The 26,006-nt window shown below is 48.6% G+C and overlaps 1 protein-coding gene across 3 annotated transcripts in view; it reads left to right on the plus strand.

The window, feature by feature from the left end:
- Positions 1-23,291, plus strand: part of KIAA0319L (KIAA0319 like) — a 103,526-nt gene extending 80,235 nt beyond the window's left edge. For 2 of the 3 annotated variants that reach the window (XM_084786246.1, XM_084786248.1), the window contains 13 exons: positions 1,079-1,211; positions 4,460-4,688; positions 5,983-6,106; positions 6,617-6,749; positions 8,335-8,483; positions 9,394-9,545; positions 9,819-9,957; positions 11,002-11,161; positions 15,073-15,215; positions 16,076-16,198; positions 16,766-16,856; positions 17,789-17,880; positions 22,090-23,291. In XM_084786246.1, coding sequence (XP_084642372.1) covers positions 1,079-1,211; positions 4,460-4,688; positions 5,983-6,106; positions 6,617-6,749; positions 8,335-8,483; positions 9,394-9,545; positions 9,819-9,957; positions 11,002-11,161; positions 15,073-15,215; positions 16,076-16,198; positions 16,766-16,856; positions 17,789-17,880; positions 22,090-22,277 — 1,856 coding nt within the window. In that variant the 3' untranslated portion in view covers positions 22,278-23,291. The remainder of the gene's footprint in view (positions 1-1,078; positions 1,212-4,459; positions 4,689-5,982; positions 6,107-6,616; positions 6,750-8,334; positions 8,484-9,393; positions 9,546-9,818; positions 9,958-11,001; positions 11,162-15,072; positions 15,216-16,075; positions 16,199-16,765; positions 16,857-17,788; positions 17,881-22,089) is intronic. The other variant, XM_084786247.1, reaches the window with a different exon arrangement.
- Positions 23,292-26,006: the final 2,715 nt, after the last annotated feature.

Consider the following 26,006-nt stretch of genomic DNA (forward strand, 5'->3'; position numbering starts at 1 on the left):
TGGAAACCGCACATGCAGCATCTTTCCCCTTATTCACACAGCCACATTTCACATGCACCATCACTGTGATGAAGCTCCTGTACATGGAGGCTTTCTCTAATCAGTGCACGAAATGCTTATCCCTCTTGCAAGGGGACTTCTGCTGAGCATAGACTGTCTTGGTATGAATGGTGCTTGTTTGCAGTGTCTGCTGGTAATTATTTAGATGACTTTTCTGTGATAAGCAGTGCTACCACAGACAATCTCAGCATGATGTTTATTTAGCACATACAGTGTATCTGTACAATAAATTTCTAGAATTATTGCAGGAGCAAAGACACATGTTACCAAAGTACTTTGCATAGAGCAGTGAGGTGTATCAATTCCGCTAACATGAGGCCCCCTTTTTCCATACATTTATCATACTATGTAAAAAAAATTTTTTATTACATTTTCTTATTGTATGTGCGAGGGGAAGGTGGTGCCCGCACGTTGAGGTCAGAGATGACCTGTGGCAGCCAATTCTTGCCTTCCACCACATGGGGTCTGGGCATTGACTTAGATGGTTAGACTTGGTAGCTGAGCCATCTTGATGGCCTGAAGACTTTTTAAAAATCAATATGACAGGTTGAAAAATAGTATCTCAAAGAGTTGTTTTAATTTGCATTTCTTTTTAAGTGAGGTTTCAATATATTTAAGAATTATCCTTGCCAGGCAGTGGTAACACACACCTTTAATCCCAGGACTTGGGAGGCAGAGGCAGGCAGATTGCTGTGAGTTCCGAGGCCAGCCTGGTCTACAAAGCGAGTAAGACAGTCAAGGCTACACAGGGAGACCCTGTCTTGGAAAAAAAAAAGAATTATTCTTTTTTTCCCTTTTTTATACAATAGCATTTTAACCTGAGGTTTCCTAAATTAGAGTCCTTAGGAAATGACAAAGGAACATTCATAAGAGGCCAACTGATCCAGTATTCCTGAGGGGAAGACTGCTTTGAAGAGAGTCTAACTTTGTTTTTCCAGGTTGAGCTCTCCGTGTGGTTGCTTGCTTTGTATCAAGGCCCAGCATTCTTGAATTATAACTGATGTTCTTTGTGGTCCAGAGAGCACTGACGACGATAAAATTGTCCAGTACCACTGGGAGGAACTTAAGGGACCTCTGAGAGAAGAGAAGATCTCTGAAGACACACCCATACTAAAACTAAGTAAGCTCGTCCCCGGGAACTACACCTTCAGGTAAATTAGGATTTAGCTTCAAGGTGACCATGTAGGAGTGACTCTGAAAATATCAGTTCACTGTGGAGTTGGTGGAGAATGAGCTGCGTGGTGACTGATCACAATAGTGATACTTTCTTAGGGCATAATCTCTGTGCGGCACATTATCCTTCTAAAAGCCTTGTCTGGAGGACCCCAAACATCTCCAGGACTTGTGTAATTAGAGGAAGGGCCCATTTTCTTGTGTCTTCTGTCCAACATCTGCAGGCTTTCCTTTCCCTCTGGGAAATGCTTCCCTGAGTAAGATGCCTACAGCTTTCTTGTTCTTGTTCTTGTTCTTCTCTTGTTCTTGTTCTTGTTCTTGTTCTTGTTCTTGTTCTTCTTCCTCTTCTTCTTGTTCTTCTTGTTCTTCTTCTTCTTCTTCTTCTTCTTCTCTTCTTCTCTTCTTCTTCCTCTTCCTCTTCTTCTTCTTCTTGTTTTGTTTCCGAGACAGGGTTTCTCTGTGTAGCTCTGGCTGTCCTGAAACTCTCTCTGTAGACCAGACTGGCCTCGAACTTAGAGATCCACCTGCCTCTGCCTCCTGAGTACTAGGATTAAAGGCGTGCACCACCACACCTGGTTAGCAGCTTTACTTTTCAGTAGCATTCTGAAAATGATTTGTAGAATCTTTCTTCACTGAGACTTTTTGGAAATTTTCATTCAAAGAAAATCCTTTGAAGAATTAGCATTGGCATTTAGATAGTGTACCATGAGGTTGTAGGCGATGCCAGTGCATTTCTTATGTTTGCATAATTTATGTTATAGTGTATTTATAATGAGCATCATGCACCTTATGTAGACAGTATGGTTAGATGACGTTGTTTGTATTTAGCAGCTCCTCTGAGGTCACACAGTAGAAGTCAAAAGTCTCTCTTGGACTTCACACACACATACACACACACACACACACACACACACACACACACACACACACACACACACCCCTACATACTCACACACACTCAGACACACGTATATATGCACATAGCACACAAACACACACAGTACACAAACATTCATGCACATACATATGCACACACACATACACAGACTCTTCACATAATATATATATACTATTCTTTTAATGTCCTTCTTAATCTTTTGGAGTGCTATCTGCCTTACAGACCTCAGTTTTCCTTCCGGCTCTCTGTAGTATCTCCAGAGGAGAGAGCACAACTCATTCTTCCTTTTGTCCCCAGTGTCTCACCTGTCACGTTGTGGCTCATGCCTGGGTGTGTGTATGTCTCGTGGGTCTAAGGTTCATTGAGTTCTAAACATTGTTGGTGACATGGAGCTGATATCCGAGCATAGCCTTACATGTGCTCTGACTGGGTGGAGCTCTCCCTGTCTCTTTTTTTAAGCAGAGGAAGGGACAGTGTTTTCCAGTGTAGTCTATAGCCACCTCACTGGCAAAATGGGAATTTTAAGTTTGTTTTTACCTTCCATTTCTCCTATGGAACTTTTGCACTTAATATAGAATGCACCCTGGGCTGAGTTGATTTTTTTTTTTTTAAATAATGACAAATTTGGACATAGTGGCAAGACTGACTCAAACAAACACATGCACACACAAATAACTATTATTGTTGGAACATGTACTGGGTGCAAAGTGTTTTTCTGATCTCTTACCACACAGTATCTATTTAAACCTTTAAACAGGAATTCTACTCATTCTCACTTTACAGACTAGGAAGTTTTGGATGAGGAGGCTAAGTCCCTTGTGCAAGGCCACAAAGCAGTCTCACTTGAGAGTCTGAGCTTTCCCCACAGTCAGAACCTACAGCTTGGGGTATATGGGACAGGGAATGATGTTTATTTTAATCACATGATGGATTTGATTGGTGTTCTGGTTCTACCTGAGTGCTTGCTTATCTTCTCACTCCTGATTTACCTGGCGTTAGCTTGGCCTGGTCCTGGAGCCAGGTGCTGTTTGGCTCAGAGGTCTCTGAAGGCCAGTCAGGGCCCATCCAGATGAGTCAGAACCATTGCTCCTCCTTATACAGGTAGCAAGTTAACAATCACAACCCTATGAGAAGTTAGGAGACTGGGGAAAGAGGCAGAATATGTTTTTTTGTTGTTGTTGGTTGGTTGGATTTGGTTTTTCAGAGACTAGGTTTTTCTATGTAGCCCTGACTGTCCTGGATTCGATTTGTAGACCAGGCTGGCCTTGAACTCACAGCGATCCACCTGCCGCTGCCTCCAGAGTGCTGGGATTAAAGGTGTGCTCCATCGAGGAGTCTGGCATTTCTATGCCTTTTTGTAAAGTCTACAATACCCAGAATGCCCTGCAGACCACAGGTAAAAGGTAAAAGTGGAAGGAAGCCCCACAGATGTCTGGCTATGTCTAGGCTGCTGGTGAAATTTAAACAAACTGCATGTCTTTTCTGAGTTTTTCCTCTTCCTGTCATCAAAATGGAAGGATCCCAAACTTCCCTGCTCACTTATGCTCACATTCTGAGGTGGCGTGAGAAGCTTTAGGCTGTTCAGCTGGAAGACATGGTTTAGGTGGAAGTCTGCTTTTATAAAAGAACATTTCTCCTTGCAAATCCTGAGTCTGCACATACTGTGGGCATGTTGCGTAGGAGCATTCATTTCCATCTCAAACTCCTGCTTTGCTGGAACCAGCCTTTGTGGTCTGTCCCAGAGCTCTGTGCCCAGGATGTCCACAGCCACTTTTGTGTAATGCACATGGTTGAAACAGAACAATGGCAGGCAGCCTGCTGCAAACAGAGTGGCGTGCTCTGTGTGAGCCTTGTAGGAATGGAGGCCGGGGACTATTCCTTCTTAGGAATGCATTTCTGAGCTGGGCATGATGGATGCCTGTAACCCTGGCACTCTGGAGGCAGAAGCAGAGGCAGACAGATCTCTGAGTTTGAGGTCAGCCAGGGTTTCTGGGCTTTGGTATTGGTGGTGCCCACTCTGCAGCACTTCTCTGGCCTCCACACTTTGGCACACACAGGCAGGAGCAAGGTGCTGCTGCCATGCAGGGCCTGAGGCCATTGCTGTCAAGAAACTTACTGTTTTTTGTTTTTTGGCTTTTTTTCTTCTTGGTGTGTGGAGAGACATGAAGTTTCGACTTTACAGAGCTAGCTTCTAACATCACTCTGCTTTTCCAACAGGATGGGTAGGAGAGGGAACCCTGCCACCTTGGTCTTGCCCAGTATTGATGTTCAGTCCTTCCAGGCTATTCCTCTTCCCTTAACCCTCCCTGTTGAACTCTCTTCCAATAGCTTGACAGTTGTTGACTCCGATGGGGCTGCCAATTCCACCACTGCCAGCCTGACAGTGAATAAAGCTGTGGACTACCCTCCTGTGGCCAATGCAGGCCCCAACCAAGTGATCACCCTGCCTCAGAATTCCATCACCCTCTGTGGAAACCAGAGTACTGACGATCATGGTATCACCAGCTATGAGTGGTCCCTGAGCCCGAGCAGCAAAGGGAAGGTGGTCGAGATGCAGGTAGGAGGGAGGACTCAGGTCATCTCTCATTCATGGGGCAGGGAGTTGCTGGATTGGGTCATACCGGCAAGGTTTATTTCTGCCCCATTTTTTTTTTAATCAAAGTCAAGTTTGTGCATTTAGATTTTTAAATTTTTATTTATTTTTTTTAAAGACTTATTTATTTATTATTGTGTATATAGTGCTCTGCCTGCTTGTGCACCTACATGCCAGAAGAGGGTACCAGATCTCATTACAGATGGTTATGAACCACCATGTGGTTGCTGGGAATTGAACCCAGGACCTTTGGAAGAACAGGTGGTGCTCTTAACCACTGAGCCATCTCTCCAGTCCTAGATTTTTTTTTTTTTAATCCCCAAACAAATTCAGAAAGTTGCTGGTTAGTGGTGGCACATGCCTTTACTCCCAACACTCAGGAGGCAAAGGCAGGAGGATCTCAGTGCCTCTGTGAGTTCAAGGTCAGCCTGGTCTAAAGAATAAGTTCCAGGACAGCCAGGGCTACATGGAGAAACCTAGTCTTGAAAAAAAAAAGAAAGGAAAAAATTTAGAAAGGCTGGGCGTGGAGGTACATGCTTTTAATCCCAGCACTCAAGAGGCAGAGGCAGGTGGATCACTGTGAGTTGGAGGCCAGCCTGGTCTACAGAGCAAGTCCAGGAGAGCCAAGGCTACACAGAGAAACCCTGTCTTGAAAAACCAAAAAGGAAAAAAAAAAAAAAAAAAAAGAAATGTGTCAGTTAAGAGTGACCCAAACCCAGAGAGTCAAACTACACAGATGGCACCATAGTGCAAATCTTTGTAAGCTAATTGGAGTAAATCATCTGGCTACAAGATGCCCTCCCCAGAAGTTTGCAAGAATAGACTGTGCATTTAAAAAGTTGAGTGATCTGGGCGGGGCTATGGTGAGCAGGGACCCTGGGTCCTGCTGGCTGCTGTTACTCTATAGGAAGCACCTGCCTTGGGGGTTTGCCTCCAGTTATTTATAATGTTCCCTTGGCTCTAGAGGAAGGGTTCCGTATCTCCAGGTTTCTCGTGGCATGACCCAAGACATGTTTTATCTCATTTTAGTTGATGTATTCTGATAGGTTTCTCTGTAGTCACAGAATCTATAGAGATTCTTATTAATACAATGTCTCATGCTGTCCTGTCAAAGGTCACTCACTGTGCTGAGCTGGGACATAATGACCCAGTGCCAAGTTAGGCTTAAAGACGGCTGAACCGTGTTTTCCTGAGTAAGCATTGTGTGCAGTGCTGTGACCCTAGGAGTCATTTCCCATGCCTGAATTTCTGCATGCAGGGAGTTAGAACGCCAACCCTGCAGCTGTCTGCAATGCAAGAAGGAGACTATACCTACCAGCTCACGGTGACTGACACCATAGGACAGCAGGCCACCGCTCAAGTGACCGTGATCGTGCAGCCTGGTGAGCTCCTGTTGGTGCTGGGGCAGGAAGGGTTGGCCGTCTTAGCTGCAGGGGCAGAACGGGAGAGCCATCACTCAGAGGAGCCTGAGACCCACAGCTTCCACCCCTTGCTTGCTCTTCTCCCATAGATAAAGGAGACTTCTCAGCTTCAGTGTGTGCCCTTCCTTTGTTAGTTATTGTGTGGCGGTGAGGGCCTGGGAGACGGAGATCCTGCTTGATCTTAAATGGCTGGGGTCCACTTGTCCAGAAAGCCACCTCCTCCTCTTACCCTACTGCGCTAGGTTTCAGAGCAAGCGTGCTGCTAAAACTTGACTGTTTGCAGAACTGTTTGACATGATTCAGTCTTATTCTTCACTGTGAGTCCCCTGATGGCACCCATCTCTCCCACGTATCTTGTAATGCTCTGGGCTAAGAGGCAGGGTTCCCATGGCTACCAGAACAGATGCCCCACTGGGTCCTCTCCTCTAGCACCTGGAATGTTGCTTTGATGGCTGCATCTCTCTGTCCTAGAGAACAACAAGCCTCCTCAGGCAGATGCAGGCCCAGACAAGGAGCTGACCCTGCCCGTGGACAGCACGACCCTGGACGGCAGCAAGAGCACAGACGACCAGAGAGTTGTCTCCTATCTTTGGGAAAAGACCCAGTGAGTGCTGATGGAGACCCCATCTGTGCAGAGGTTCCCATCCTGGGACAGCAAGCTCTTATTTGCTTTAAAACTTGACTCACTCCTACTGGTTTATCAAGGAGAGAGAGAGAAAGGCTTATAATCCTAAGTTTTAACTCTTAAGAACAATTTTCCGATTTATTTATTTTTTTTAAGAAAGAAGAATGTATATCATCAGTTAGACATAGGTAGCACTGTGTGATCCTGGGGCTTTTGCAGGTACAGTTTATCAGTTAAATGCATAGTTGAATTACACTTGAGAGGTAGGCTGGAAGAGGTAATGGAGCAGAAAAATACCGTTGTTCAAAATTAACTAGTAAGGTTAGCTGAGGGGTGGGCAAACAGCTACTAAGAACTGAAAATTTATCTGTAAAGCAAAAGCATGCCCATGTCACTGGTCCTGGGAGACATTGTTTCTCAGCTAAGTTAGCCAGAGATCAAAGACTTCAGCCAAGATGATACTTTGCAAATTGAAATTACCTGTTTGAGCCACTCCTGTTGGTACAATTTCTTTCAGCATTTATGAACCATCACAAATGGAACTTAACTTGTATAACACAGGGTCCCGCACAAAGTGAAGGGACTCTAGGGAAGTTGAAACATTCTCAACATAAGCAGCCACAAGACAGGCTGGAGTGTGTCTTATTATTCCTGCATGGAATTTCTCACCCCTTGGACATGGATGGGAAAGGAAAGGGTTTTGATCTCTGCTTAGGACATTCATATTAGGCACCAGACAGCCTTTTCCTCAGCCTCTGTGGAGAGCTGGGTCTCCCTTAGCTGTGTGTTGTTCCTGTAGCTGTTTACTGAAGGCAGACCCGATGGAGCCTGCAGCAGAGGGCTGGTGGTGGCTGCAGTGGAGGTAGTGCTTGTGGAGCTGCCTGAGTGAGACTGACTCAGGAGAGGCCACTGGGGTCAAAGCAGAGCTGGAAACTGGCCGCTTTCTCTGGTTGTCCTTAGTTGGAAGGATGTGTGGGTGTGCAGGGCTCTGGCTGTGTGCAGCCCTCTCTGCCTGTACGCTGCCAGGAGCCTGCTGCAGGCTGCTGTGCTGTGAGATGCAGCGAGGGTACAGGATGTGGTGTCCTGGTGTTTTGTCCAGGAGCGAGAGGAGACTCACAGAATGGGGAGAAGAGGTCTTTTCATCAGGGTGGGATGGGGCAGGGGTCAGGAGTGTATTTTGCTTCTTTGCTGGCTAGAGCAGACCAACTAATGGGCCAGAAATGCTTTTCAGAAACCTCATCCTTAGATTACCTTATTGATCACAGAGCTGCTCAGAAAAACGTTCCGTCTTATGTAAGCTAGACTACTGAAGCACTTGAATATTCCAGACGCTCATATAAAAGATAAGCCTAGATGCCTTTAAAAGCTGATGAGTGGAATTTTCTTTCCAGAAGTAGCCTGTGTTTTGGGGCCAACCGATACCTTCTCCAAATAGAATAGTTTTAACATTTCCTGTCAAGGCTTAGGAAGCAGTTGTTCCTGTCTGAGGTAGTAATTGTTCCTTCTGCTGCCAGAAGAACAGCAGACAGGTATGGCTCCACCCTCCGATTACTCTCTTGTCTAGGGGACCTGACGGGGTGCAGCTAGAGAACTCTAACAGCAGTGTCGCCACTGTGACCGGGCTGCAAGTGGGGACCTATGTGTTCACCTTGACTGTCAAAGATGAGAGGAACTTGCAGAGCCAGAGCTCTGTGAATGTCATTGTCAAAGAAGGTGCGTCTTACTATGGGCATGAGCCTCTCTGGTTCTGATAGCCCAGGAATCTGCCATGTCTCATTTGGTGCAGGGTTGATTAGAGGCTGGTGGGAGGGCAGCTGCAATTTTCTAACCAATCTTTGAGAGTGACTGTCAGGTGATTTTTAAACCCCTTCCCCTTGCCACCCACCCCATCCCCACCCCCTGCTTCCATCCTGCTCTTTCTTATCAAATGAATAGTGAAAGTACTAAATGACTTGATTTTTGCCTCTATGCTAAGACCTGGGGCTTCTGTGACTCTCTGATAGCGACAGTGACACCTGCCGGCAGGTGCTGGGATGGCTGCTGCACTGCAGCTTCCTGTTTGACACCAGCCTGTCCTGTTGGCTTCACAGGGATTGGGGAGGCCTTGGGAGAGGCTATGGGCTGGTAGTAAAAAAAAAACAACTCCACCACATCAGAGGATGGTATACAAACAGTGTTGCTCTGACTAAACTAAGGTAACCCCTGGAAAGCCGAGCTTCTCTGACATAGAGTCTGTGAGGCCTCAGCTCAAAGGGTGGCTCACACTGTTCCTTCTCTTGTGAGGTATGACAGGAAAGACATCCTGAGAGCAACATTTAAAGGGAGAGGTTATGGTGTTAACTGGTGAGCTTCCAGCTCTAAGCACCCAGGCCTTCATTTTCAGTCTCACTAAATTCCTTTCAAGCAGTGAACTGCTGCAGAGCCACAGTGTGCTTTACCCTGTGAGTGGCAGCAGGAGAGTCCAGGAGCCTCAGGGGTCTAGTGGCTTTTGCCCTACCCTTAAACAAGCACTAAACAGCTCCCTGGTTAAAGTGCTCCCAGTGCTGAGTTCCTCACAAGTATCACAAGTGGCATGTTGCTTTTCCCGAATGTCACATTATTTCACTGATGTTTCCTTGGTTAGAAATAAACAAACCGCCAGTAGCCAAGATCACTGGGAATGTGGTGGTCACCTTACCCACGAGCACTGCAGAACTGGATGGCTCCCGGTCCTCGGATGACAAGGGGATAGTCAGCTACCTATGGACTCGAGATGAGGCAAGCCCAGCCGCAGGGGTGAGTGGTCCAGGAGTGGGAGTGTTATGTAAAAAAGAGGGGGGGCCCTACCCTCCAGGATGTATTTTAACCAAGTAGCCCCTATATCAGACCCAGATTGTGCTCTGGAGTCAGGGAGGTCAAATGCCTTCCCATGGGTCATTCTCTAACTGTGTGTTCAGGGGCACTGCCGTGACTGGTCCACCAGCAAAGCTGTGTGGCTCAAGCAACACCTTACTCCAGGAAAGGAGCAGCATTCTGTCCCCAACCACAGCCATGTTGTTCGCCCCACAGGAGGTATTGAATCACTCTGACCACCACCCTGTCCTCTTCCTTTCAAACCTGGTTGAGGGAACCTATACGTTTCATCTGAAAGTGACTGATGCGAAGGGTGAGAGCGACACAGACCGGACCACCATAGAAGTGAAACCTGGTGAGCTCACTGACCCTGCTCAGCCTTCACTGCCTGTACCCTCCCAGGCAGCCATCAACACCCCCACACCTCCCTACTCACTGCAGACAGACACCTGGCCTCGGAGAGGGCAGGCCTGCTTGGAGTCATCTACCAGCTGTGTCAGACAGAGCTTTGTGCCCCAGTGCAGTGTCTTCTTTCCTGCACATGACTGAGGGGAGCAGGCTCAGGGTGCCTGGGAATGTGAGCACAGCGACAGCTTGAGTCCTGGTGTCTCACCCGCACATAAATGCAGAAAACCATTTATTTTTGTAAGTTGAGCCTCAGGCTTTATCTAACAGTCTGGGAAAGGTAAAGTGATGTCCTGCACACTTTTCGGGTTTTCAAAAGTAAGTGTCCTCCTTAAATAGAAGCTGGTCTTTGTGACAGGGAAGGATGGTAGTGATAGAGATGTCGGCTCTTTACTGAGGCCAGCTTCAGGCATGGGAAGGGTCCATCTTGGCAAGGGTTCTAGGAAGACGTTCAGTCCTTACCTGGCCTCTTGGAAAGACAGTGGCTCCAGGCTCTTCCATCTGAGTCTGTGGGCAAGGCTTTCTGAGCCACCCAGGTTGCTTCAGCCGGGAACATGAGCACGGTGACAGCAAGCATGACCACATCCAGGCTCTAGAGGGGAACATGGTGGTGAGGCGCTTTCCCTGTGTGTGCTGCATTCACACCACTGTTAGGATAAGCAGAATACAGCATATTGTCCCTGAAAATCAGGTGGGGTCAGCTGGAGAGCTCAGCTATGCCTGTCACAAAGGCTGCCGTGTCTTACCTCCTGTGTCCCTCCATGAAACCTGGTGCCTCCTGGCTCACGCATCCCCCTTCACTTGTGTGGCAGCTCTCAGTGCACTGGGGAGGCTTCTGAGCCAGCTCCTGATGGCTTTGCTACAGTATGGTTCTCTTCCTGTTCACTTGAAGGACATCTAACCACTGTCACCACTTTCCCTTCTCTCCCAAAGTACACACAGTGACAGGTTTGTTTTAACAGTTTGAAGCCATGACTGATCATCTGCTTTCCAGATCCCAGGAAGAGCAACCTGGTGGAGATCATCTTGGATGTTAACGTCAGTCAGCTGACAGAGAGGCTGAAGGGGATGTTCATCCGCCAGATTGGGGTCCTCCTGGGGGTGCTGGATTCTGACATCGTTGTGCAAAAGATTCAGCCATACACAGAGCAAAGGTAGCTGGACAGTGACTGTGGGGAAAAAAGGAAAGCCAGGGGCTCCCCAGGCTCCCCAGCTGCACAGTAGTGGGGCTAGATAGAGAAGAAGGGTCCTTTACCAGGAGCCACTCATGAGTGCATATTGTCAGCCAGGCCTCAGCCCTGTGCTAGAGCCTTATGCAGGCTCTGGGAACAGGGTTTGTAAGCTATAGTCTGAGAAGAAGGTAACTATGTGTATGTCTTCACTGCAGAGCAGGGGGGCACAAATGGCCTTCAGAAAACTGCCAGGGCAGTTAGTTCTCCCAGCAGAGCTGGAGAAGAAGCCCAAAGATGTTCCAGAAATAAGGTTGCCTTGCCCAGCATGTGAGAATCAAAAGGTTGAGGCGGGAGCAGCGTGAAGGTGGCCCAAAGTGGGATGGTGAAGGCTTCTTCCGGAAGGCATTGGCTGAGGGTTAAGTAGACCCAGGATGTGGTCAAAGGTGAGGCCGACGGAGATGGAGAGACTTGCATAAAGAAGAACTCAAGTTGGTTTGTTTTAAAAGCAAGGAAACGCCATGCTTAGATTTTTCTTCAAGGAGATGGGTAGTGTGGAGGCCGGAAGGGATCGGGTGGAGCAGGTGGGAGCGTCTAGGCTGGCCTAGCAACCAGGTGACAGCCCTCACTTACTGTAGCAGGTGGGAGTGTCTAGGCTGGCCTAGCAACCAGGTGACAGCCCTCACTTACTGTAGCAGGTGGGAGCGTCTAGGCTGGCCTAGCAACCAGGTGACAGCCCTCACTTACTGTAGCAGGTGGGAGCGTCTAGGCTGGCCTAGCAACCAGGTGACAGCCCTCACTTACTGTAGTGCTGACAAGTGATGAAAGGGAACTGGGGTGAGGGGTGGGGCAGGGCTGTGCCTGGACAGCAACTTTGGAGATAAAGGTGAGCCAGGCTGTGAGCTAGGATTAGAAAGGAAGAAGGAACTCACTTGACCATTGAATCTGGGGTAACCTTTTTCCTCATGTAGCCCAGGGTGGCTTTGAACCCCTGAACTTCCTGCCTTCACACCTTCTGAGAGACAGGATTACAGTTGGGAACCTGGGGATGGGGAAGGGAGAAAACCCACCAAAGACTAGGAGTCAAAGCCAGAATGGTGGATGAATAACACTGGGACATGTCAAGGTGGTTGGTGACGGCAGAACTCTGTAGACCACAGCATTTAAGGGGGAAACAGAGAAAGAAGTGAGAAGCCTGGAGCGAGCAGAAATGCAAGAGGGTAGCTGACCTGGTGGTGAGGCTGCCAGCAGTGTGCTACGAACACAAAATCAGTCCAAGGAGTGTGCTCTGCAGATTGCCAACAAGGCAGGACTAGTACTGTCTGAGTACACAAAAGTGCGACATAGAGACAGAAGCTTCAGCAGCAGAGATGGCTCAGCGGCCAAGAGCCCTGGCTGCCCTTCTAGCCGACTGTGGTTCAGTTCCCAGCTCACAACTGCCTATAACTCCAGTTCCAGGGCATCTGACACACAGACATATATTCATCCACAACACTTAACCTGGAAGAAGGTGGAGATTGGATTCAGATTTGCCTTTTGTTGTAGTTGGTGTTTTTATTTCTTAGTTTTCCCTGGAGACAGGGTTTCTCCGTGTGGCCTGGGCTGTTCTGAAACTCACTGTGTAGAACAAGCTGGCCTCGAACTTCAGAGATGCTCCTGCCTCTGCCTGGGAAGTGCTGGAACTACAGGCGTGTGCCACCACTGGCTCATGCACCTATTAAACACAGGCCACATCTCAGCCTTTGCCCCAGTCTAGGGAACTGGCTGCAGGAGAAACGGGCACTCAGATGGCACTGGATCCTGGTTGGAAGCAGAGGTGAGGGATGATAGTTGGGAGCTGCTCCAGGGAGGGATACTAAGCCTAAGCAGCATTGGAGTCAGAGCAGTCACTCCAACGTCACATCACAGTCACCTGTGTCCCAGGCCTCACCCTCAGAGATTGTGACTCAGGTAAAATAGGACTGGACCTCTGTAGTGTACAGCTAACTGGGCAGTGACATGATTAGGATACTTTTCCTTTTAATTTTCTCATACATATGCACGTGTTTGTGAGTACAGGTGCCCAAAAAGCCCAGCGGTATCAGCTCCCCTGGAGCTGGAGTTAGTCAGTAGTGAGCCACCTTCCATGGGTGCTGGGAATGAAGTCCTCTGGAAGAGCCATGCATGCTCTTAACCATTGAGGCTTCTCTCCACCCTCAGGACTCTTTTCTTTAAAACCAAAAACCAAAGCCAGGCACGGTGGCACACACCTTTAATCCCATCACTAAGGAGGCAGAGGCAGGAGGATCTCTGTGAGTTCGAGGCCAATTTGGTCTATAAAGTGAGTTCCAGGACAGCCAAGGCTACACAGAAACTCTGTTTTGAAAAACAAACAAAGCCGGGCGTGGTGGCACACACCTTTAATCCCAGCACTCAGGAGGCAGAGGCAGGCGGATCGCTGTGAGTTCGAGGCCAGCCTGGTCTACAAAAGTGAGTCCAGGACAGCCTAGGATACATAGAGAAACCCTGTCTCGAAAAACCAAAAAAAAAAAAAAAAAAAAAGAAAGAAAGAAAGAAAGAAAGAAAGAAAAACAAACAAACAAACCCCCCAAAAAAACTTACCACCAACAAAAAGCTGTGCTCAGTGACTGGGGAGCAGTCTAGGGCAAAGAGCTACTTAAGACTGGTCCAAGTTGTTGGGAATTGGCGAGTGTCCTCGCCATCACTGCAGGTGGGCGTAACAGGGCACAGGTGAAGATTTCAGGAGGGGCTCCTTCTCCAAGGGAGATGCACACTGCAGAGAGAAAGCAGGACCTGCCACCCTAGTAGGTGTTCTGGGAAATGTGGGAACTGCTTATCACCTATGAAAACTCTATTATTACTTATTTTTATGGCATTGGTATTGAGGGTTAAATATGATGATGTGGGCCCAAGAGGTGGTCAGATAGGCAAGTATATTGCCACTAAGCCTGATGACCTGAGTCCAATCCCTGGACTCACATGGTAGGAGGAGAAAACTAGGTTTACAAGATGCCCTTTGAGCTACACACACACACACACACACACACACACTCACAATTAAGTATAGTAAAAAATTAAATGAGATGTTTGTATAAGCCGGGCATGGTGTCTCAGGGCTGGAGTTTGCAGGACTACATCTTTAGCATCAACCACAGTACAGACCAAACTTGACGTCATGCCATATATGAAAGGTACTTGCTTGCCCTGGAAGCAGCGGTTCTAGGGCCTCTGGGATATGTGGGGCCCCTCAGCCATCCTGCACTCTAAGGGGTCAGTATCTTGGCTTGGGAGTACTGTGTGGCCCACCAACTGGGAAAGTTTGCTTTGTGGCACTAAGGGTGGGGCCATCAGAGATTAAGGTTAAGACATAGGGGACAGACATGAATTTAAACACAGGCAGAAAGCAAACAGATTCTGGGCCTGGAGCGATGTCACTTGAAAGCACAGTCCGGCTGTATCGGACCTGTCTTTTGCTGTCGCAGGAACAGTATTTGCCTTATGGATACTCTTTCCAGCATTACAAAGCACTGGTGCATTTTACAAGTAACCCAGGCACAAACCCAGCTGCACTGCTGTCTTAGCAAAGGCTAGTTGGCAGCAAGGATCAGAAGCATGGCCATTCCCTATTCTCTCCCTCCTGCTCACGTCTTGTGTAACAGACTGAGGATCTGGCTCTGCTGTAATTAGCTGTGTGTCCCTGGGCAGGTCAGTCAGCACCTCTAAGCCTGGCGGTGTCCTCTGTAAAATGAAGGTAGGACAGAAGCTCCTTTTTCACTGGCCTGCTGTGGTAGGGCATGTCACCACAGGCCGAGCACTATGTCTGTCACAGACACCAAGTGCTGCAAGTGGCTGCATGGACCACTTCAGCACACTCACACTGTTGTCTGTCTCTGCAGCACCAAGATGTTATTTTTTGTTCAGAATGAGCCTCCCCACCAGCTCTTCAAAGGCCATGAAGTGGCAGCCATGCTCAAGAGTGAGCTTCGGAAACAGAAGGCTGACTTCCTGATATTCAGAGCCCTGGAAATCAACACAGTCAGTAAGTTGTGGGAAGCTGGGAGCCAAGGCCATCTGCAAACATTCACCCATGGACTCGTACCCCAGGGCCCACAGGCCCCTGACAGCGCTCAGGGGAACCATAAGCCTGAATGAAAAAATAATTATGTCTTTATTTTATCCAAACTTGCCTGCCAGGAATTGACCATCACCCTCAGTTTGTTTGTCGAGACAGGGTTTCTGTGTGTAGCCCTGGCTGTACTAGAACTCACTGTGTAGACCAGGCTGGTCTCAAACTCAGAGATCCTCCTGCCTCTGCCTCCTAAGTGCTGGGATTAAAGGCCACCCTCAGTTTTGAAGGCAGGCAGTAGTAACAGCTGTGACGCTGAGGCCAAAGAATAACAGATGGTTGGCGTCACACTGCATGGCAGTGGCATTTGCTTCAGAATTCGCTGCTGTTGGACCCACTGCAGAGCCTTATCCCTGTTTTAAAGAGATACACATCTAACTTAGAAAACTGGGGTTCTTAAAGATTTCAGAATGTTTAATCCCAGCACTTGGGAGGCAGAGGCAGGTGGATCACTCTGAGTTCAAGGCCAGGACAGCCAAGCTACACAGAGAAACCTTGTCTTAAATAACAAACAAACAAAAACAAAGATTTCAGAATGAGTCTGCTAATGTTTATGTTTTATTTCTGGAATCACATTACTCTGAGGAGGAGGCATGCAGGCTTGCAGGTCACTGGTACAGAGAGCAAAGAAGACTTGCTGACTCTGTTTGACCAGGGTCTTGCACCTGCCTGTCACATAAAGGCAACATGAAGTAAGAGGATTTCAGTTTTCATGAGCCCTGGAAGCTGGTTGTCCTGGCTCCCTTAACTTTTCCCTTTCCTGCCACCTTCAGCATGTCAGCTGAACTGCTCTGACCATGGCCACTGTGACTCATTCACCAAGCGCTGTATCTGTGACCCATTTTGGATGGAGAATTTCATCAAGGTGCAGCTGAGAGATGGAGACAGCAACTGTGGTGAGTGTGTGGCGCTGTGCCAGCCAGCTTGGCTGCAGTATGGTGCTGTGTTGCAGGGGCAGGTGAGCAGGCGGGAGGACTTCCTCCCTTCCTCCCCATTTGCCCAATGTTAGCAGAGGGCTCTGGAACATTTAGGGCAACTGCATGCTGTGGCCTGAATCCCATGTGCTGCCAGGCAGGCCTCTTGTCTTTCTGGAGCGCCTGCATGCTGTACCTCATGGAAACCCATATTCCCCTCCTGAAAGATCCGAGCCTGTGACCCCAGCACTCAGCAGGCAGATCTCTGTGAGTTCAAGGCCAGCCTGGTCTACAGAGGAAGTTTCAGGACAGCCAGGGCTGCACGGGGAGTCCCTGTCTCAAGAGAGAAAACAAAATTGTGTCCTTGTATACTGTGCAGTGCCCAGAGCACTTCTGGAGTGGGGCCTGGAGCACAGGAATTTAGAAGCTTGCAGATTTCCATTCACCCTCCCCAGGGAGCCAGGCATATTCCTGTCCATTGTGAAGCCACCTTGTGACTGAGGTGAGGTAGCGTCTCACGCACCCTCCACCACTTTGATTTCTTTGCAGAATGGAGTGTGCTGTATGTTATCATTGCAACCTTTGTCATTGTTGTTGCCTTGGGAATCCTGTCCTGGACTACGGTCTGCTGTTGTAAGAGGTAAGATGACGGGGTGGTGTCAAGTGTATGTGGGGAGATGTGATGCATTCTCTTTTGAAGTCCATTTGTCGTCATGTCACCAATGTTTCCTTGAGGAGGTATCTGGCACCTTCCTTGTGGCATTGTACTTGGCTTCCAGCCACCGTAGTGGGAGTTTGAGCACCCAAGGCCTGTGGCAGAAAATCCTCATCACTCACTCCTGAGGGCAGAAGCCCTCATTTAAGGGGTGATGCTGTAGACATTTGCAAGGACCCTGCAGGGTGTGTGGCTGGGTGCATGTCCTCTGAAATTCTGTGACCCAGCCTCACACCTGGACGTTGTGTTTCACAGACTTACAGGCTTGAGTTCATAACTGGTTGTCCCACTTTGCTGCTTCGTTTTTATTGAGACAGCCTAAATAACCGTATTCATTATCTATGCATCTATTTACTGCATATTTTTCACTGTTAAGCATGATTTCAAGAAAAGGGCATAGCTCAGTGGTAGAGCACTTGCCTGGCACATACAGGATTTTGTGTGTGGTGCTAGTAACTGAGCCAAAAGTATGGTTTTTGTGTGTCATAACATTCGGAAAGCATTCCTTTTTATACCTCCAGCAGCCTTCTCCTAATTCACAGACAGGGAAAGTCAGGCTCAATATAACTATATCACCTGCCTGAGAGCAGCTGGAGACCAGGCTGGGAGGGAACCTGACTTATGACCTCGTTTAACTTAGAAAAATAGAATAAAAAAAATTCCCCCGCAGCCACAGATAACCCGTCACCTGCTCCATTCACTGCCCCTCTCACACCTGCCACCCAGACACTTGTTTTTCTCAGGTTCCACCGGCTCTGGCTGAGAAGTGAGGAGAGGCACACCTGTGTAGCCAGCAGCCCCTGCACTCCCGAGCCTCACAAACCTTCCTGAGCAGACATAGGGGTTGTGTTTTTTAGGCAAAAAGGAAAACCCAAGAGGAAAAGCAGATACAAGATCCTGGATGCCACAGATCAGGAAAGCCTGGAGCTGAAGCCAACCTCTCGAGCAGGTAGGACTTGAGAGCTGGTGCTGAGGAACCAGACTGAGGGCTCAGTCACCACGCTCCTTCGCCTGCTCATCTCGGGGTCGCCTCTTGCTCAGTGGCCCCATGGTCCCTGTCGGGCCTTCAGTTTCTTGAGTCTTGTTCCTTCCCCACAGTCTAGATCATAACCTGCTTTTCCTCTAACCTTCTCTCACCCCCTCCCTCTCTGTCACTGGGCATATTCCCAACTGCCATCAGTCTGTGGCAGCTGCTTTCCTGCTGCCTGTAGGTGTGCTGGGCCGTCAGGTGCCCCCACTAGAAGGACTCCTGCTAGCCAAGCCCTTCTAGGCCTGAGCAGTGGGACCAGAAGAGTTAGGGCCTCCCAATTCTTGGGCCTGATCATTAGATGAGGTTCCCTCTTGGTAAGGCCATGGGAAAAATTATCCATTTGTCTTAAAGTCATCTTAAGGCTTTGTGTTAGGGGAGGCTGTGGGAAAGACAGGGAACTGCAGTCTGGTGGGGAGAAGTCACAGCTGCAGAGAGCAGGTGTTCAAGCTGGGCAGCTCCGTTGTGAGCACTGGGCCTGAGCTGAGCCCAGGATACCAGAGCAGCAGTCAGAGCACTCCACAAGAACAAATAATGTGTCTAACTAGTTCTGCTGAGTGAGCACTTTATTCTGACCATGTTTCCTTTATGTTTGTCCTGGCCTTGTTGCATGGCCTCTGTGAGTTTGCCGTGACTGTTTGCTTTCAGGGAGCATCCATCTTGTTCATCTCCAATCTTTTCTGATCAGCTTCTGCTGCCTCATATGTCCAGAAAGTCTTTTTCTCATCTCTGTTTATCCTCCCAAAATCATGCTCACAACTGTATAAAATGATTGTGAAGTCTTAAAGAGTACACATAAGGCCCGAGATGCTTGGCAAGTAAAGGGGCTTGCCACATAGTTTGACAACCTGAGTGGAAGCAGCACGCACGCACGCACGCACGCACGTGCGCACGCACACACACAGAGCATGCACACACATCATACATACACAACACACACACAGACATACAAAGCAGGGAAGGAAGGGGGTACAGACAAGGAGGAAAGGAGAGCTATAGTTTAAAGAACTAAGAGTAACAAACAGTTAAGCTGGCCATGAAGGATGAGTCAACAACACTGCAGACAGAGGCAATATGGTGAGGCCCCCACTGCTGGGAAGGGCAGAGGGCATTTGAGGAGGTGGACAAAAACTATATATGCTGGGCAAGTGAGCTAGAATGAAGGACCCAGGCTGGATGGGTGAGTGGGCCTTTGCTGAGGTTCCCTCTAAGAGCAGTGGGTGCTTTAAGGAGTTTAGTGCTGAGCTTCTGTCCAGGTGGTACTAAGATGTGGTGCCTTGAAAATGCTCTAAGTACAGTGGTTCTATGACAACGTAAAGCAGGCTGAAAGGAAGAAGCACTTTGCAGTGGTCTGAGGAGGTGGTGGCAGTGCCCAGAGGAACAGACAAAGTGAAGGTTGATTCCTACCTAGCTGCTGACAGAATCAGGACAGCTGTTACCAGGACTGTTTAGTGAGAGAAGAATTAATTGAACCCAGCAGAATGGTCAGAGCTGAAAGTTGGGATTCTACTTGCCAGTGAGGATCAGCACCTAAAAATTGGGTCACAGGCACCCAGGATGGGCTGCAGAGGAGGAAGGGCCCTGCACGGCAGAATCACAACTCACGATGCCTCTAGAGACCCTAGCAGCCCCCGCAGAGCTGGCAGAGTGGTGGCTGCCTGTAGAGGGTAGGGGGTGAGGAACTTAAGCCCTAAAATCTCAAAGCCTTTTCAAAATCGAGTTACAAAGATAACCCAAAAGGCTGACTGGGGCCCAGGACTCATGACCAGACTGCATGCAGAGGCAGAGCTGGTAGAGGGTGAGGTTCCTCGAAGAGCGGGGAGTGTCCAGGGGGGGACAGAGGAGGGAGATGGGTGAAGTGCTACACTAGGCAGAGTAGAGCCCAGGGTGAGTGTGACAGCAGCAGGTTGAACCAAATGAAATTACTGACTCTTTACCACGCACAAACCTGGCAACTCTGTGTGGGTCAACTTAGTTCATCAGAACTTGGAAATACAGCATGTGGAGCTTTTTTTTCCTTTCCTTTCCAAGACTGGGTTTCTTTGTGTAACAGTCCTGGTTGTCCTGAACTCTTTGTAGACTAGTCTGGCCTTGAACTCAGGAGATCTGCCTGCCTCCGCCTCCCGAGTGCTGGGACTAAAGGCGTGCGCCACCACGCCCAGGGGAGCCTGTGGCGTCTAAAGGGAGCACACCTAGGAAACCAGTCTCATCCTCTTCTCGCTACCATCCAGCCAGTGCCCACTGTGCTTTGTGCTAGGCTGCTTTCACCCACATTCCCTGTAGCAGCTCACCTGGACCTCTTACTGCTCATCAGCATACAATGAGTGCTGTGGACAGACACTCCCCTGTCTTTTGGTGGACACACACAGGGATCTCTATTGGGTGCAACCAGATAATTAAATCTCAGTGAATGCGTGTTCAGTTTTCACCTATGGTTTCCCTCTACCTTTCTCTGTAGCCTTGGCTGACCTGGACTCGCTTTGTAGACTAGGCTGGCCTCAAATTCACAGCAATCCACCTGCCTCTGCCTCCCCAAGTGTTGGAATTATAGGCATGTGACAACACACTTGGCTCACTTTTGTCATTTTTGGTGGGTGAAGGCTATGAGCAGGAGCTGTGGCAATCCAGAGCTGGGCGAGATAGAGGGTTGTGCAGCCATGGAGGGATCTCCCTAAAGGCCCTGTGCTGTGGGAATGCAAGGAGGCTTCATATGGGCACTAGGAGGACTCACAGGAGGGGCTGTGGGAGAAGGAACAGCATCTACGGGGGGCTGGGGGTGGGGGGACCCAGAGCAGGGACTTTCCCTTCCGTTGGTCATTGTTCCCACTACACTGGAAAGCTCCATGTTGCAGTGCCCTTTGGTAGCTCTGCTGCACTGGTGCCCTGAGGCTTTGGATAAACTGTACCCCCTGGAATGGACAAAAGTGCATGAGCCATGGCTCCCCACATGGCCAAACAGCCTGTGGATGAAGCCCACAGCAAGGTATGATCCTTGAGCAGAGATGCTCAGGGTCTGGATACTCTGCCTTTGGAGACTTGGGAGCATGCCCAGCTGTGAGGCTGGCCACCAATCCTCTCAAGATGCTGCCAGTGTTTAGGAGTGATGGGTAGTCAGGTTGTAGACTGCCTGATTGGAGCATGAATCATCTGACAGTCCCCACCTTAACAGGTGGAAAGCTAGTCCCTATGGTCAGGCAGTGCTAGGGTCCAGAGCACTGCTGGGGTGAGCTCCTTGTCAAATGGCCCCACTTGCAACCATCTCTCTGTACATGCACAATTCATCCCTGGGGCCTCTACAGTAGGGGGAAAGCTGTGAATGTGATTGCTGTGGCCTTTAGAGTCTCAGACAACTTGCTGGATTTTAAGATTCATTTTTGCTTGCCTTTAATCCCAGCACTCAGGAAGCAGAGGCAGGCGGATCACTGTGAGTTCGAGGCCAGCCTGGTCTACAAATTGAGTTTAGGATAGCCAAGGCTACAGAGAAGCCCTGTCTCAAAAAGCAAATACATTTTTGTTTATGTGTAATTGTGCATATCTGCATTGAGTGTGTGTTCACAAGACCATGGAGCCCAGAGGTGTTGGATCCTCTGGAGCCACGTGTTGCAAATACTGGAAACTTAATTCAAGCCTTCTGGAATAGTAGCAGCTGCTGCTCCTGACTGCTGAGCAATCTCTCCAATCCCCAGTGTTTCTTAGTGAACATGTTTGGTGTATTGATAAAATAGCTGCTTGGGACTGTCTCTGACTTAGAGTCCCACTCTCACTCGTACTTATTTTTAAATAGTTTAGTGTGTGTGTGTGTGTGTGTGTGTGTGTGTGTGTGTGTTCCCAAGACAAGGTCTCATTATGTAGCTCTGTCTCAGGACATGAGTAAGTACTATCTGAAAGGGAACAGACCACCATTGGGTCACATCAATCAAAGCTCAGGGTAGTGTAGCAGCAGAGTCCAGGCTGATCAGGTATTGCTCTCTGTGGACTACTATAGCCAGGCCAGTCCCTCCTTCCACCTGCTCGTCCAGTCAGCAGGGGGGAGGCCTGGCCTTACCTGTCTCCTCTCCAGGTACAGAGAGGATGGGCTGAAAACCAGGCCTGGGAAGTTGTTTCCTTACACTGGGGTTGTCTTCTTGGCAGGCAGCAAACACAAAGGTCCCACGCTGAGCAGCAGCCTGATGCACTCTGAGTCGGAGCTGGACAGTGACGATGCCATCTTCACTTGGCCAGACCGGGAGAAGGGCAAACTCCTGCATGGTCAGAATGGATCTGTGCCAAATGGGCAAACACCACTGAAGACCAGGAGCCCACGGGAGGAGATCTTGTAGCTTCTTGGTCTATCTCATCAGACTCATCAGAGTGCCAGGGCCCAGAGGACCTCTAGGCTGGACCTCTAGACCTCCTAGGTCTGAGGACAGCTGCTCTCCCGGTGTGTGCTGGTCACTCCATCCCAACAGCCCCCATCAGAACTGCTGGTACTTGAACCCACAGACACTTTATAGGAACCCCTGAATGAAGCTGTGAATGAATAGGTTTCCTCTATAAACCAATATGGTAGGCCCCTACCCCACCCAATGTTCTCATCTCAGGGCCTCACTTTTTGCACACACCTCCTTGCCCAAGAGCAGACACAGCCAGCCCTTACCCTCGCCTCTGCTGTTAGATCGGTGCAACTGGGCCCAGAACACACGTGGTGAGGCTTACTGTGTCTCCCCTACACCTGGCGCAGGGCTGAGAGCCACCAGTCTCCTGATGTCAGGGGCCTAACCCTGGGCATATTCTTTGGTTTGCTTCTCTGGGGCAGTGTGCACTGCCTTCCCCAGGCCAAGAGACATTTCTCACTGCCCACCACTGATAGTGGCATGGTAATACAGAAATGCTGCCTGGCCCCTCAGCTCTAGAGCTGGCTTGTGTACTGACTGTATCAGGGATGTAGGGGGCTGCTTCCAGGCTCAGGCCACCCTCGTTCTCCCAGAGGAGATAGCCACAGATAGACTGGAACTCTGTGGCATGTGAGTGCATGTGTGTGACTGCCCCTCTGTGGTCCCTTCCACGTCCCTCCACCTACGTCCTTTCTGTGTCCTTTGCACGTGTGAGTGCTTGAGTATATGTGCACCCATTCTTTTTAGGTCTCTTGGCTGCTCTCAAGGCAACTCTAACTTGGAGACTTTCAGCTCCTTGAAAGACTATTAATCCCTCTGGCCCTGTAACCAGTTCCTCAGCCACGGTGTCTGGCAGTTGAGGAATCGGGGTTTTGGGAAGAGTGACTTTCTAAAAAGGACTTACAATTTCTACTACTGCACTATCTGTTGTGAGATAATTAAACATGCTATTTAATTGTGTCCGTGGCTACTAGGCTGTACTATTTCATGCTGCATCCATGACCTGCATTGCAGGACCCACCGTTGGTATAGACCCATGAGGTAATCATCACGGAGTTCACCCCAGCCCGCCATGGTAGGTGGGCTTGTGCCACATGAGTGCTGGCTGGCCATAAATGCCGATTTTGACCGTTTGTTAAACAAAAATGACTTCTGTCCTCTGTGACCAAGCTAAGAGGCACAGAGTATCCTAGGGTCCAGGATGTCTTAAGAATTTTGGGGCAAGTGTTCCTTATTAGGTTCCTGGCATTTCAAGAACACCAACACAAATGTACCCACGGTCACACCGTCAGTCCCACCAGAGGCTGGGATGCGCATCTCAGGAGGTCACAACAGACAATGACCTGAGCTGAGAACAGCTAGCAGGACCAGGCCTAGGAAGCCAACGGGGGAGGTGAACATCATCTAAAGTACTGGCTAATAAGAGGTAAGTGTAGTCATAGGAGAATGCTCATGCCTTTCAAAGTAAGATTTCAATATTATAAAAATTAAGAAAACCCCCTAAAATGTCAGGACATGAATCTGTAACAACCTCTAAACCAGCCAAGGGAGATTATTTCAACCAACCGATCAGAAAGCAGGAATAGAACCAGGTGCAGTGGTGCATGCCTATGATCACAGCACTCAGAGGGTGGGGGTAGGGCTGCCATGAGCTTGAGGCAAGGCTCAGGTACATAAGAGACCTTGTTTCAAAACAAATGAACTAGAAAAAGATGGCTCTGTAGTAAGAGCACTTGTTGCAGAGGGCTGGAATTCAGATCCCAGCTCCCACAATGGATGTCTTACCTATGACTTTAACTCCATGGATCTTCTGGTGTACACACACACACACACACACACACACACACACACACACACACACAACCTACCTTTAAAAAACAAACAAAGATGGGTACAGTAGCATAAGCCTTTAATCCAGTACGTGGGAGGCAGAGGCAGGTGGATCTCTGAGTTCGAGGCCAGCCTGGTCTACAAAGTGAGTCCAGGACAGCCAGGGCTACAAAGAGAAACCCTGTCTCAAAAAACAAACAAGGAATGGGTGGAACAAAGGTTATTTAAGAAAAAAAAAATCACAGGAATGTAGAGTGTAGTGAGAATTCTAAAATTTTGGTTTCTTTAAAAAGTACAGAAATTTAGGAATGTTTTCATTTTAGCCGGACAGTGGTGGCGTATGTCTTTAAACCCAGCAGTTGGGAAGCAGAGGCAGACGGATCTCTGTGAGTTTGAGGCCAGCCTGCTCTACAGCGTCCAGGGGGTTAAAAAGGACATATTTTCATTGTAATCCCATGTGTGGGAATACAGGGCTGCTTCAATGTTTTGTCTCATGCTCTAGCAGGGGTGTGGTTTTGCCAGCTGCAGATAGTTTCTGCGGTGATTGTGTGCTTTGGAATTCTGGGATCTTTTCAGTGGGTATATAAATACTAGGACCCGAGCGGTGTGTTGTTGGCTGGTTGGTTGTTGGTAAGTTTGTTAGGAAACAACAGGAAGAAATTAGATATTCTGACACAAAGATCAACCTTGCCCCAAGGAGCTCCACATCCCTAACAGCAGAGAGTTGTCTAATGATAATGCTGCCTCTTTGTGACCGACCACTGACTTCTTATCTCTTTGCTTTCCTTTCTTATCTAGTGTTAGGGGGGTGAAAAGGTGGAAGAAAAGGGATGGAGAAGGGCAGAAGAAAGAAGAACCCACAACTTTGTGAAAGTCCAGTTACAAGTGGGAGAGCTGGGGAACCGCTCTCTGCACAGCTAGTATGTCTGCGCTGACCCGGCCGGCGTTGCCACGCAAGGGTGGCTGGAGACGGTGGAGTCCGTCATGCTGGTGGTGATGTGCATATTCAGCCTCGATACAGGGAGTTTCCCCAGCTTACCCAGTCCCAGGTGATCCAGGGCGAGTTCTTAAGCTCACTCATGTGGTTCTGAATCCTCTGGTGCTTTTGGCATGACTCGGATGCTGTGCTGGGTCACTTTTCATATCCAGATCCTTCATAGGGGACAGATGAAGAATTGGGGGTCCCTCCTGATGATGATGACTAAGAGTATAAACCCAGCTCTGTACAAGTAGGAGCAGGGTGAGATGTTCCAGACTTCATATTTAAAGTTGTAAATTAAAATGGCTTGCCAAAAATGGAAGGAAAAAAAAAAAGCCCAGTTACAGTGGTAAACATATAACCACCAGAACCAGGCACAGTGGCTCAGCAGTGCTATGGATGAAGCAGCATTGCTACCAGTATAAGGTTAGCCCAGACCACAGTAAAAATGGTGAATTTCTATTTATAAGAAACACGTAAAATAAAACAAAGATTGAAAATATAAGATACAATTTTGTTTCCTATTAAGATAAAATCACCACTACCTCCTTTCTCCAAAGGGTTATTACTACCTAAAAACACAAAACCCAAAAGAACACCCCTCCAAGGTGGGGCCTAGCCATCCAGGTACTGTCAACAAAGGAGCTAAGGCTCTGGTAAGGAAGGGAGCTGGCTAATGTCTACAACTCCCTCCTAGAGCTGCTGATTCCCAAAACTCATCTCACAATGAGGTGTCAACAGCATCTGACACATGACTGGAGGCTATGACCTTCCTTCCCCTTAAGCACTGACAAGTGTAGGGCAGAGCCTATGAGGCCTGTGTAACTCCATTTCTGAAAAAGAAACTCCATTTTAAGAAAAAATGA

This window comes from Acomys minous (assembly GCF_964271855.1).
Source record: "Acomys minous genome assembly, chromosome: 6".
Lineage (NCBI taxonomy): Eukaryota > Metazoa > Chordata > Mammalia > Rodentia > Muridae > Acomys > Acomys minous.